Source organism: Sitodiplosis mosellana, unplaced genomic scaffold, assembly GCF_009176505.1.
Source record: "Sitodiplosis mosellana isolate CC-2019 unplaced genomic scaffold, AAFC_SMos_1.0 Smas_scaffold_6226, whole genome shotgun sequence".
Lineage (NCBI taxonomy): Eukaryota > Metazoa > Arthropoda > Insecta > Diptera > Cecidomyiidae > Sitodiplosis > Sitodiplosis mosellana.
The window spans coordinates 70,260-84,599 of record NW_022601467.1 but is presented as its reverse complement, the minus strand read 5'-3'; the positions used below and the strand labels follow the sequence as shown (position 1 = coordinate 84,599).

The 14,340-nt window shown below is 34.1% G+C and overlaps 1 protein-coding gene and 1 long non-coding RNA gene across 5 annotated transcripts in view; one reads left to right on the top strand and one right to left on the bottom strand.

Moving 5' to 3' along the window:
• LOC129578973 (EGFR adapter protein-like) overlaps positions 1-10,934 on the top strand; it is a 26,352-nt gene extending 15,418 nt beyond the window's left edge. Inside the window, exons 1-8 of one of the 2 annotated variants that reach the window (XM_055468386.1) lie at positions 5,011-5,145; positions 5,272-5,616; positions 6,078-6,301; positions 8,890-9,001; positions 9,197-9,461; positions 10,321-10,598; positions 10,667-10,717; positions 10,794-10,934. In XM_055468386.1, coding sequence (XP_055324361.1) covers positions 5,080-5,145; positions 5,272-5,616; positions 6,078-6,301; positions 8,890-9,001; positions 9,197-9,461; positions 10,321-10,598; positions 10,667-10,717; positions 10,794-10,934 — 1,482 coding nt within the window. In that variant the 5' untranslated portion in view covers positions 5,011-5,079. Of the gene's footprint in view, positions 1-5,010; positions 5,146-5,268; positions 5,617-6,077; positions 6,302-8,889; positions 9,002-9,196; positions 9,462-10,320; positions 10,599-10,666; positions 10,718-10,793 lie in introns of those variants that run through there. The other variant, XM_055468387.1, reaches the window with a different exon arrangement.
• LOC129578976 (uncharacterized) lies at positions 10,172-14,340 on the bottom strand. Of its 3 annotated transcripts, XR_008689180.1 has the most exons (4): positions 12,987-13,987; positions 12,869-12,921; positions 10,646-12,805; positions 10,172-10,585 (listed from the first exon to the last, which is right to left on the bottom strand). It is a non-coding gene; the product is annotated as an uncharacterized LOC129578976 (long non-coding RNA). The 3 variants fall into 3 exon arrangements; XR_008689178.1 differs by having other exon boundaries at positions 12,869-14,340; XR_008689179.1 differs by having other exon boundaries at positions 12,881-13,987.

Sequence of the window (14,340 nt, the reverse complement as noted above, 5' to 3'; positions counted from 1 at the left end):
TCGTGGATGTCTTCTTTTTTTCCATACATTTGACCACGTTTGCATGAGCAAACGGATCTACAAATGGCTGAAATGATGATAGCCGCTTTAAGAACACAGTCTTTCTATGCAAATTTAAAGCAATTTGTACAATAGATTGTAGCGGAATTTGCATGGACATCAAAGTTTAGAAGTGAATAATTTATTATCTAGCTTGTTTCTTTCTTTCTTTGCCACATTGGATTCCGTATAGTGTGGCCTGGCACTATACTTATAAAGAAGGAGAAGAATCAATAAATCAATGAATAATGAAATGTTCGCTGCATGCCATGAAATGTATTCGTTTTTTGGTTTATACTCTATTATAACTCATTTGCATATAAATTATACTGATTAAGCTCTGAATGGTTTGGTTTTGTATGGAATGAAGAACACCCACTGTTAATAGAAATTCAATAAAAATAATTTAAAAAAAAAAACACGAAATGGCCCGTTCAAAATCGATTCAGTGAGTACACAAAATTAATGGGATAAAAACGTTCTAATTCCATTAATTTCTCTCCAGTGACTCCACAGCTGTAGCCCATTCCCACCCAATCCATTTTATCATTTAGGATACCAATTTCTCCTCTTCTGCTTTAAAAATCACCTTGCAACAATTATCGCCGAGAGCATAAACAATTAGTTAATATTCACCGTTATAATAGATGCATGTGCCGTAATAGCTTTATGAGGCGAAAAAAAAATTCAATTTAAAATTGATATTCGGTGATTTATCTCAATAAATGAGACTATGTACTTGTACATTGTACACATGAGTTCGGCATTTTTCAATTAATTTATCGTCTCGCGGTTTTGCTGCTCGCCATGCTGATATAAACACCAAATTAAAACTTGAACACATTAATGAATTAATTTGATGGCGAATAATGCTAATTGAATTATATTCATTTCAAGCTTCCGTTCACAGTCATAGTCCGAGCCATATATTTGCACAAATAATCTTCATACGATGGTCAAATCAAAGCATGCGTTATGTAAACTGTAAACACAGGAACATTTCATTTTTAATCCGGACAACATTCGTTTTTGCCGGTTGGCGGTAGTCGTTTATAACGATTCGCTAATCACTTGCATCATTTTGTTGTTAGCCGTGTAAAATATTTCCTCTTCCGATTCATTTAAGAAATTTGCACTGAAATTCCATACATTGGTTTGACTAGCCTGATAAAATACTTGATTTGTATCGAATTAAACAATTGAATATTTGGAACGAATTTTTATTATTTTCAATTCTTCACTTCTTTCGAAATTCCACGGGCATAATATATGCAGAAGCAGAAAGTAATATGAACCATTTTTTAAATCAGGCTCTCATATGGTTGAATGGTATAATCCGCTCAAATACTGATTCATTCGCAGCGTGGGGTGGAGTACGAAGATTGAATTCGCGCTGAGCTAATTATACCTTCGAAACGGACTCAAATTTGACCACACACATAGTTCACTCGATTCAGAGCTACCAAAGCAAGTAAATACATTGAATGATTATGACCATGGTTGGACAACTTTTAATGTATATCATATTTCACAAATCACATGTTGAGGAATTGACCAATCCTAGAACAAAAAGAAGCGCATAATTCATCAAATTTAATTTAAAATGGTTTTTTTAGTCAAATATAAAAGCATCAGACAAAAATGAATAATGCAAAGTCACCTCCTCATGGAAATGTCAATATGGAATTGGAGTTGTTCGTGTTTTGAACATAAACATTTTACCATAAATTCCGTACAGACGCCATCCTTTTGTTACAAATTTCATTCATATTTCGTCGAAAATAATTAGAAGCGTTTGCATGCGTATAAATTGAATATATGCACCAGCGACGTACAAACTGGGAAAGAAAGCTGAGCTGAAAAGAAAAGAGTAAACGTTAAAAATTTCCCGAATGCCAATGGCAGGAAAAATTATTATTGCGAACCGGTTGGAGCAATGTGTAAGCGTGCGATTCTGCTAAGCACAGGGCTGGAATTCTAAGACATTCCACCAAAATCGTGCGGAATTATTTTTTTTGTACGTACGACTATATTGGAGTGAAAGAGAGAGATTCCACTAATTTTCTGGTTACCACCGGAATCATTCCGATAACTATCACTTTTCCTTGAGTTATCTTAATAATTCCGATGGTATCCAGAAAATTAGTGGAATCTCTCTCTTTCACTTCAATATAGTCTTACGTATAATTCCGCACGATTTTGGTGGAATGTTTTAGAATTCCAGCCGAGAGCAATATGTTGATGGTGTTGTCGTGGATACCACGGGAAAACTGTGTGAAAAGGAAATTCATGTTTCGGCTGCAATGGTGCGATCGGTTCGAATATTCTGAAGGCATTTGGTTTAAATTTAATAAATCTAAAGCATTGAACAGAATCATGCATGCATTTTATTGTATGCACCACATAAATTTTTGGAAACACGTTCCATACACTTACTTCTTTCATTCTCTGATCCCTCTCTCTCTCTCTCCCTCTTTCTCACTCTTTCACTTTGATTTGGCATGATTGCTCTTAATGTTGTTTCGCATGCACAGTTGCATAAAAACAAAGCAAATGGTCGGGAAAACTGTTGCAAGGGTATTTCAAATTCAATTTATCATTCGGGATAATTTTGAACACGTTGATTTGTGAAACAGAGAAGTCTGGACAATACAAAGTGCATCGAAGCGGGCTCAATTTTTTTGTATGCGAACGCATTCAAGCAAGAGAAGATGTCATATCATTTCACATGAATTATTTTATAAGAACACAAACACACACCTACACACAGACAATACAGTACATGCTTGAAAATTGCAAGCAGTCAGTATTTCTCTTTTTTTTTGTGAAATTCTCTAAGTTGTATTCGTGTTTCATATTTATTTCAATTCAACGAACCTACGAAGTGTTCACTGTATTCGATTGATCAATTATAAAATATTGTGTACGAGTTCGAGCACAAACTAAAGGCGGGGGTGGGGGGGGGGAATACTTAAATGGAGTTTCAATTATACGAATTGGTTCTGTACAATTCACTTTGCCAAAATATTGCGATTTGCCATCAGAATTGTGCTAAGTTGAAAATGGCGCTTTCATTGCTGGGGTAATTATGTGATTGATATTGTAATTATTTTAGCAATAAAAAAGAATTGAGAGCAAAAAAAAAGCACAGTGAAATGCAAAAGTTTTCATTATAGAATTCTATTGAGTTGCAGTTGCACCATATTATTCGCTGTTTCTATTGAGAGCTGCAATTTGAAATGAGTGTAAATGAATGTCCGTTGCTTTGAGCACCAATCTAGTTGTAATTTTAACAGAATTGAATCGGATATGGAAATGGGTTGTGGAGTAAAAAAAAAGTTTGATTCTACATTGGGAGTAAGTCGAGAGGCAGTCTGTGTTCAAGTATTGTAATTCAGCTCTTTGCAGTTTTGTGTTATCTTTACGTGTCACACAATTTCCTTTATACCCATATCCATATGTCTCTCTGTTCCAGTTCTTCTTCTTGTCATCTATATTGATTAAATAGCGCTCAACAGTATAATAAAAGTGAAGTTTCTCCTACAAAGACAATTTTACACTTCTTTCTGGCACTTGTCGCGTTCGATTCGTTTCCGTGCGCGCCTTTGTTACAGATTATGATGAGATGGTGCTGATGCTGGTGCTGGTGCCGATGCCGATGCCGTTGCCAATGCTCTATGCCAGTCCATGTGCGCGCTGTATTTAAACAGCTCGTTTCAGTACCAATCTCATCAGTCTAACCCGACATTCCTGCATTGACATCGCTCTTATTCTCTCTCGTTCTCAGTGCGAGCATAACAACGATGAAATTGAATAAATGCTATCTTTCGCCGTTTGTACTGGATTGCACATACACATAACACAGTTCTATGTTGTTGGGGCTATAACGAAATTTATAGTGCTAAACGTAATTTTGTTACACACAAGCAAACAGTCAAACTTGAACAGGAAATTAGAATGAACATTTTCCGCTTTTCCCATGACGAATATTTACGTAAAATCACAAACAAGATGCAGAAAAAAAAGCAAAAGAGGCGACAAAAGAAGAAGAAGAAGAAGAAGAATAGGAGGAAAAAACAACACACAAAATATCCGCACAAGTGAATAGAACAAAAAGCAAATGAAAGAACGTGCAAAAAATCATACGTTACAAACGTACAAAATATCTCGGTAGCACGATAGAGCAAAAAAAAAGTGCACATAAAATACATTATAAAGTGTTTTACAGCATAAGCCCAACTGTTTTGTATATTCATGAAATGTACTGGCAATGTACCGATAGCAAAGTGCCCGCTTTTCATCTATTCGGTCGCCTGTTGGAACTGCTTCTCTCAACGTTATCATATATGCTTTGGAACATACCACATACCACATACCGCATAAACACACATAAACTTCTGATATTCCCATGAAAAGATATTCGATAACACATTTTATGCGTCTATGGCTGAGAATGAGCCAGCCATAATGCAACGACGACAGCAATGCCGGTGGCAATGGTGACATCGACGGCGGTGACGGTAGCAGCGCCGACAAGCGAAACGACAAACGAACCAGATGAATGAATATAAAGGAATAAAATAAGTTTGCGAAAAAAAAAAATTGTATTCTATTCCACTCTAGTCTCTTTGTAGATGAATATAGAATTTGTAATGTTACACAAAATTGCATTAGTAACACCGTCTACTAACTGCCAATTATACAACTCTCATTTACCCCTTTCTGACAATGACATACACCATTGTGATTGTGAGTGTGCTTTGTACATGTGAATCGAATGCGTGCGAAAGTAATTTATTTGCTGATGGTAGAAAAATATTTACAGTTTGAAGTGTGTCATAAAAAGGAGCTAAAATTAGTTAGATGAATCAGGAATTGCAAGCCCACACACACAACAACAACAACAAACACGCTCACACTCCGTGTCACACTGCCGATTCCTTATTTACACTCTGATATGTATCATGGTCGAGAGTGTTTGGAAAACAAATTATTATTTTATCAAGATTTTAGCTAGTTTTAGACGAACCGCTCGAAAGAATGGCAAACCAGTACACAACACAGTACAAAAACTGTTCATTGCCCCAGCTACTGATTCAGTTGCTGGTAACAAAAAAACATACCCTGGGCCATTTTATTTAAGCAAAATGATTATTTTGTTAAAGGAAAGATAGTTTTCATTCCGGTTCCATTATTACATTTCTCTTTTCGCTTTCTGTTTCGTTTCAGAAGATTCGGAATGTGTTTGGCGCAAAAAGTGTCAAAACTCATAACATTGCTGTCGATGCGAATGGTCGGTGTGATGTAGCCTCTGATTTTTATGTATCCCAGTTACGAAATTTCATTGCGAAAAACTCGAATGCATCGTTTGACTGTAAACATCAGCAAAAACAAGTAGCCGAACATCAACATCAACAACAAACATATTTACCATATAGCACAGGGCCGAAAAACCAGCACAAAGACTTTAAGCGCAAGTGTAAGCGGGCCGTTTACAAATTCATGAAGGGTTTATTAGACGAACGGAAATTTAAAAAAATCAAAAGCATCAGCCAAGAAGAGCCTATTTACTTTGAGGTGAGTTTATTTCTCCATATTCTTGCATCGTCTGATTGTGTGTCCCCGACAATATCTTCATTTCTATAGAGTGTAGAACCCCTTCAAATGCGTCATTGCTTCATAAATGTTTGCCGCAAAAAAAAGAACCAGTTAATGTCAACAGACATTGTGAATTGTGGCATGTCCCCAGTGCCCATAGCGACGGGTTATTAGGATATTGTCCATCATGGATTAAGATGATCACAATCGGATTTTGTGCGGCACCAGCAATGAACATTTTTCTTCGCGATGTACATTAAAACTTTTCGACTCTGTGACCGATTCTCTTTATTTATAGATATATTTCAAATCCACTTATGGAATGAATATTTTGTCTGTAGTCATGCCATTCAGCTTTATTTGTACAAATAGTTTTAACAGTTTTGATTTGGTTTTTCGTTTCTTATTCGTTTGCTGCCACATTTTAATCGCAACATCAGTGCAACAGCAGTAATGCTAAAAATATCGATAAAACCCGAGTAAAGTCAACAGAGGGCAATAAGCACGACGGACAACAAAATAAGAGCGATAATAAATTCAACGGCATGCAGAATATTAGCATACGAGTCGAGAGAGCGACGACAGCAACTGCTCCAGATCATCATCATCAAGATTCACCCAATCATAAACGACCTCCACATTTATTCGCCAAAGCAAGTCCAACGTAAGTTAAATGCGCCAATTTATAAAATAATTCCATTGATACATGTAAGTTACATGATGTAACAGCAGAAGATGCAAATAAATGTCATTGCCACATCATAATGATGTTTCTCATAGATACGTATCTATATCTGTATCTAAAAACTTAAATAAAAAATGAAATATCTTTATCTACATCTAGATGCTGTATTAATTTTGGCTTATGAATACATTTTTAGATACAAACGATGGTTAGTAAGAAGTAAGAATGAAATATGAGGGAGTATGTGTTTTTTATTACTTTTCCGCAAACTTTGTTTGTATAGGAGAAGTATTGGTTTTACTAGCCAAAATTTCATGACTCCTTCTCTTTTGGACCACTATAAAGTCACGTCAAACTGTTTTTAGCACAAAACTGTACACTAGGCAATGTAGATGGGAACAAATCCTATCGATCAAGACCTATCTGCCCTCAAAAATATGTTTTTTACTATGAAAAATGTGCAAAATAGCGATGTGCGTATGGCGTCGTTCGCGTTCGCGTGCACGTTTTTCATTAACACAAAATCTCAAAAAGTTGACCAGATAATTAGGATCTGTAAAAGCAGAAAGGTTTTTTATGTTAGAACTTAGAACCCATTAAAATTTGAGCCCATTCTGACCTACCAATTTTGAACTATCAGCCTCGGACTCATGATCTGAAAACGCTTGTAAAATGACACTTTTGTATAGATTTACAGGCATTAACATACTAATGTTATTAATTATTAACATATTATTAACGGGGCGTTAATAACTCAAACATAACATATTATTAGATTAATAAGATTCTACGATATTATTAACATATTATCTTATTATTAATAAGATAATCTTATTAAAATATTAATAAGAAAATCGGATTTTATTAACCAATTTTCAAAAGAAATTTTGAAGAAAAGTTTCATACTAAAAACATATCAAATATCGTCAGATGCATTTTTCTTCAATATTTCGTCGTTTGACGATATATGATATGATTTTAGTATGAAACTTTACTTCAAAATGTCTTTTGAAAATTGGTTAATAAAATCCGATTTTCTTATTAATATTTTAATAAGATTATTTTATTAATAATAAGATGGATCTTATTAACTTTTTAATAAAATGGCGATCTTATTAATAATAAGATAATATGTTAATAATATCGTAGAATCTTATTAATCTAATAATATGTTATGTTTGAGTTATTAGAAATTTTCCGATATTTTGGTTATTAACATATTAATAACATATCAAAAATGTAAATCTATACACTTTTGTATGAAAAATCACCAAAAAAGCCATTTTTCAGGGTTTTGGTCAAGGCAAACTTATGTTTTTTGCAAAAATATTGGGAGTCTGTGAACAACCGAATACTTGATGTTGCCCATCAATTTGGTCCAAAATCGACATTTCTTGAAATTTTCGAAATTCTCTTCGAAAATGACACTTTTATGGAAAATGGTCGAAATAGTTATTTTTCAAGGTCAAAAGTGCTATGAAAAAAGGTCTCATTGAAATTTTGGTCAAACATTAAGCGGGAGGTAAACTAAATTGCTGCGGAGCGGAAAAGTTTGGATTACGTACGTAATTCGTTTTATTTTGATCTGTCATTACACTAAAGCTACCAACTATTTTCTACCAGTATACTGGAAAATCCAGTACCAAAGCCAGTTTTTTCGCAATATCACGGAAACGGCTGGATTTCATCCCCATCAAATTTTCCGCCCGATCGAATGGGACTTCTCACAATTTTCCCCGATTTTCCATTTTCTTTTTATAGCGATATGTTCATTTTCGGAAAATTTTCCAGGATTTGCAATTTTCCGGGAAATTTTCTTGAATTCGTTTTCAGCTTACGATCGTACATTCATAAAATGAAAATGGTTGGAAAATCTTGGAAAACTCGGGAAATATGGAAGAATTTGTAAAAATAAAATGTACTGAAAATGACCCTAAATTTATATATGAGGCCATATTTTGGCTCCAGTGACTTTTCCGGGAAATCTGATCAGATAGAAAACTTCCTTGGGACTTCCTCTTTCTATATGTGTAAACAAGAATTTGCTTCCGACACTCGAATTTTTTGGTAGCATTACATTACACCAACATTTTTGAAATATTTTTTTCCAAGTTTTATCTAATATTTTTTTTAGATAGATATAGGAATAGATAGCATCTAGATATTTTTTGTAGAATGTAGATACATCTATCGTAAACCATCCAAATTGTAACATAGTCTAAATTGTAACAATTGAACAAATAGACTAATTTTCTGCAAAACTTTGAAGGAAAACTGTTGTTTTTATATCATATTTGAGAAGAACATGAAAAAATCTTCCGATATGAATATATGACTTATTTGTATTTTTTTAGAAAAGTGGTTTATTTTGAGACTATGTTACAATTTGGATGGTTTACGTTATACCTAAATCTAGATGGATTTTTAAAAACTTGAATTAATCTGTATCTTATCTAGATGCAAATCTCGTATCTAAAACACCACGTCATGGTCGTGATAAGAATCTGCACTATACAATTTTTGCAATCACTTTCAATAACATAACATTATTTGTTTATTCTTTAAAGCTGTGAAATCACAAACATACAAAATATTGCGTCAAGATCGGCGAGCTCTGAAGAGGATAATTCTCCAACAGAACTGAATAATTGCAGAAGATTGGTCGATAAGCCCCCTCTGGTGTGTATAAAAATTAGGCTTTAAAAAACATTCCCAATTTGAAAAAGAAAAAGAAATGAAAACCAAAATGCCCATTTTCAACAGGGAATGTTCAACAGTTTGCATGTGTAGTGGCTTCGTATTCGAAATCTTAGTCAACCGATAATATCCGATGCCGTTTTTTATGAGTTTGTTTTTTGTCCACTGTTTTAATAGGTAAAACGTATTGCCATGGGTCTATTGCGCACATCGGAAGAAAGTCGACCGCTAGTATTGAACACACCATCTCCAACGTCTGGTTCAATGCACACAATAATATCCGATGGTTATGTCAATGAGGGAATTTGCGATCCCGATAAAATTATCTCTAGTAAATTTGGCGACTCGTGCCGTAAATCTTTAACATCGGTTTTAGACAAAAGCTATAAAGATACATGTGAATTCGATTTGAAGAAACATTTTCTCCGAGAAACCAGTAGTGGTAAGTAGTTTACTTTTCTGCTTAAAGTAGAAACCAGTAGTCCTACTAAATCGAGAGTTGACCATTTGGTTTTTAAACACTCAGAGACATTTTTGAGTGTGTGTGTATATGCATTGCATGGAATTGAAATGGATGAATGCAAAACGGAAATAAGGAAAAAAGGAAATAATTCACAATGTGAACATTGCAGAGTACGAAAAATTGGCTAATTAAAAATCCTATACAATTACGAAAGGTCACTATTTCCTCATGTAAATAATTTTTCAGAAGCCATCTTTCTTTATGTCTTCTTGAGTAATTTATGTTTTTCTAATTTTTTTCATATTTTACATAGATACTCTTCTGTGAATGTGAAGTTCGATAAGACACAAGATTTAATAATTTAAAATTTAGTTTGATTGAACGAGTCTATGAGGAGCCGAATATTTGAGACCGGAAACAAAGTTCAAAATTCTTTACATTCAAATGTGAATAAATATAGCTTGTAACATACGATAAGAAGTGAAAGAAGAAGGGAAAATTACTCAAAAACTTGTAAATTGACTGTATGTACAAATACATCGGATATTATATGGTCCAAATGACGAGTGATACAGGGTCAAGCGATGGTTCAAATGTCCAATGTTTGCTATTAAATGAAACTCTTTCTCCACATTTCCATATTTCTCGTTGCATTATTCATATTCCGGCGTTGAGTGAAAACAAGATAGTAAGAATGCAAGCGATTTATTGCTCCAAACGATATTAAAATTGAAATTTAAGATGATATGTATTGTACTAGAAGTAGATAAGAGTTTGCCCATTGATGCTTTTTATATTAAAATAATTCTTTGTTTTTTTCTTCTTCAAATTATTTTAGCCAATTCAAGCCCAAAAATATTTGGACCAAGTCATAAACGAATTGAAGGTCTTAGCATTGTCGAACAGAATGAATTGAAAGGTGCTGCCTGGTTTCAAGCTGGTATTCCACGTGAAATTTCACTAGAAGTGCTTAGTCGTCAAAGTCCCGGTGCCTTCCTTGTTCGCCAGAGTAGCACAAAACCAGGATGTTTTGCTTTATCGCTGCGTGTTCCACCACCTGCACCAAAGGTGTCACATTATCTCATTTTGAGAACTTCACGTGGCTATAAAATCAAGGTAATCACCCATCATTACAGTCGATTTGAAAATATGTTTACACGTACCGTTTTCGTTGTTTTTTACAGGGTTTCACAAAAGAGTTTTCATCACTTCGAGCACTGATAACACATCATTCGGTAATCCTCCTGAAGATAAAAAATGTAAAAAAATAAATAATTTTATAAATTTATGTTTTTAAATTTAAATTATTAGGTAATGCCTGAACTTCTTCCTGTACCACTCGCATTGCCGCGACCACAAAATATAGTTCCACAGCGGCGTCATCTGGATGACTTCGATACGTATGGTTCACTCACAGACATTCGTAAAATGATGTCCGATTTGAATGTGTGATTTTGCCGAAAGGCAATCACAACTTCAATGTTCATTTTGTAGAGCTTCTCAAGTCAGTGATGTGAATTAGAAATAATAGATAACGAATAAATAGGAAAAAAAAACAAATAAAATATTTAATTTATGATTTATGTGAAAATTGTGCGAAATTTGTTATTTGAACCAATAATTGTAAGTTGAAAGCGAAATGCCGAAATACGTTGCATATAAATGATAATATCCTTATAGGTTATAGGTTTTTAATGTGTATCATTCCAAAAAGTCACCGCAAACTGTCAAGTGACTCGATTACTTAATTGTGTGATAAATCAAGACATTACTTATAAATGTAAATGAAACGAATAATAAATGTACGAAAAATCGAATATATTTTCCACAATTCATTATCTTTTTGTATGGCAAAATAGATTGGAAACACTTTGAATACGCTTGCACAATGTCTTTATCTCGGTCTTTATGCACAAAGTCTTTTGGAAACTGTTGAAAAATGTAAGTAAATGAATCTATTGGGCTGAATGATGAGAATAATCAAAGGAAACCTTGTATAAATACGACTAAGGCCCAATTTGATTACAATATGAATGTTTTGGAGCGAAAATGTAATACAGAAAAGTTGAGCGAAAAAATGTCAAATGAAAAGGGATAACTATATATAGTTCACTATAGTTTACTTTACAGTTTACTATATAGCTATTCCTTTTTCGCTCATTCATCATCGACATTTTTCCGCTCAATTTTTTTGTATTACATTTTCGCTCCAAACCATTCATATATAAATTGCGCAGGCAACAAAGGTCCAAATTAAACTTAATCACTGCTTTGGGCTGCTAAAATATGATAGACCCTCAAAATTTTACTTTTTTAAGATGCACATTTCCACTTTGGAGATGTGCATCTCCATGGCGGAGACGATTGCCCGGAGAGTACACTCAGTGCGATAATCGTAGGACTGGAACATGCACTTCCAAACTCTAATGTGCTCGTATTCACCGATGCATCAGCCAATGATTACTGGTTAGAATATGAAGTAGAAGAACTTATACAGAGAAAACAGGTCACTGTATGCAATTTACGCCAGAATGCGTTTGAAGAAAATCAGAACCAAAAGTTATTGCTATTGCATTTGTTCATTTCAGATGTCAATCCTATAAACGGGCTACTGTGACAATAAATCAAATGAAAAGTATAAAAAATACGAACGTTTAACGCAAATCAGTAACGGCCGTGTGCATGATATTAGAGCTGATAGAATTGAACCGATTCTGAGTGAATTTAGTGCAAAATTAGACAACCATCACGTTTTATTAACATCTTGTTATGTATCTGAAGCAGATGCATGTCGTTAGGATTTTTCGGTCGACCAAACCGTAAAAAAACTTGAGCTTATAATTTCTGGCGAAGAGGCAAAAATGTGTATTTATCGCCTCGATGGTAAGATTGTTGAAAATGCTAACGAAACGGTAAATTTAACAAATGTTAAAGCCTACACCATTGAAAGTCCACCTAACGGCACATGGGTGATTGATGTGATGTCAAAGAGTGCACACTCAGTTCGCATAACTGCCGACAGCTCACTGTCATTTTCATATGGATTCTCCGCTGGACCGGTTCAACCACCAAATTATATGTTAGATACACACTTCTTTCCATTGCAGTTAATGCAGATTTTCAGATGTGATTTTTTTTACATATTTATCAACATTTAGGAACGCAAAATGTTCTGACAATCGTTCCGAATGAATAAGACAATCTAAGTGAAGTACACTTACTAGCTACTGCACACCAATCGAAACCAGTTGTTTTACCATTAAATGCGGATAAAATATTAAACCTGGCCAAATATTCATATGAAACAGATCCATTTGAGTCGCCTGAAGAGGATTTTAAAATTTCGGTTAGAAATAAAAAAAATAACGATTCGTCATTCTCCATACCATTAACATTACCATTGCGAATGAATTGAACTGTGTGATTTTAAGATAAATGGCTACAACGAAAACGGAATTCAGATAAATAGGATGATATCTACAACATTACGAAAATTGAACGGACCTCCACCAGATGTATTTCTAAATGCAACCAATTTGAATATTAACGAAGGTGAATTTTTGCTGCTGAAGTATATGGTTCATTCTTTAGTACCGTTTAAAGTCAGCATACAGCATGGAGATCAGCTGTTAAAAAGAGAGTTACAATCGAAGTAAATATCTTTACTAATATTGACATCTTTTCGTTGTTGAATATATGATAAATTTTATTGTTATTCCAATACAGTGGTTCGTTGTAGAATCTATCGCATAAAATTGAATCAGCTGTCTTAGAGGATAGTGGACAATACTCATGCATTGCTACAAATATGTTTGGTTCTTCAAATCAAAATGTTAGTGTTGAAGTAACTTGGGTCCCACCGCCGATTGTCATTGAAAAAGTGTTCACGGTGACCATTCCAAAGACAGAGTATGTTGGAAAAGAGAATCAATCACAGCTCAAAATTCTGTGCTCTATTTCGGTGGAACCAACATCAACACTGAACATAAATTGGTATCTTAATGACACTAAAATTAATATCGATGACAATACGTACAAGGTAAATTGCTTAATTGTTTGTTTTATATTAAATTTATACTAACTTAGCGCTTACTTCAATCGATAGAGGGTGGGCTAGACAAGAAGTTCCACTCTATTTTACTGTTGAAATAGCAAATTCGGAGTCAGAATATGTACAGCACAAAAATCATTCGCATTTTTATTTAGCTACGCTCTCTCGATTGAGGTATGAACTGAACAAGGTATGTTACCGAGCTGTTGATTTCACTTATTGATTCACAAAAACAATTTACCTACTGTATGCACTATTTGATTTCAATTTAGTTAGCTGGAAATAATTTGATCGTTTCTTACTTGACGATAGAACATTCTGGTAATTACATATGTCTTGCAACTGAAGATAGCGTAACAAAATCAGCGTCAACACAATTAACCGATACTTCAGGAAACGGATAATGATGGTAACGTTTTCATGAATTCAAGTTGATTTCCACTAAATGGTTTTACTTTCAATATGTCTTACTTAGATATTCACGTCAAACATGGAGATTCGCTAAGCGTTAACTATACAGGGAATGCATTACCACCAGTGCAAAGCAAATGGAAACTACCAAATGGTACAGAATTTGCAAAATCTAATATTAATTATTATAATAATTGCGAATCGAAAAGTTTGAATCTTCCGATGAGGGAATGTATGAATGTGTGCTTGATAATGGCATTGAGCCAGCTGCTGTGCGTCGAGTGGCACTTCGATTAAAGCAATGATTTATCAATGTGAAAGAGATATGAATTCAACTTAATTCATCTCCTGGCAATTAGCAATAGAGTAGAATAATACTAAAAATTCAAGTGTATT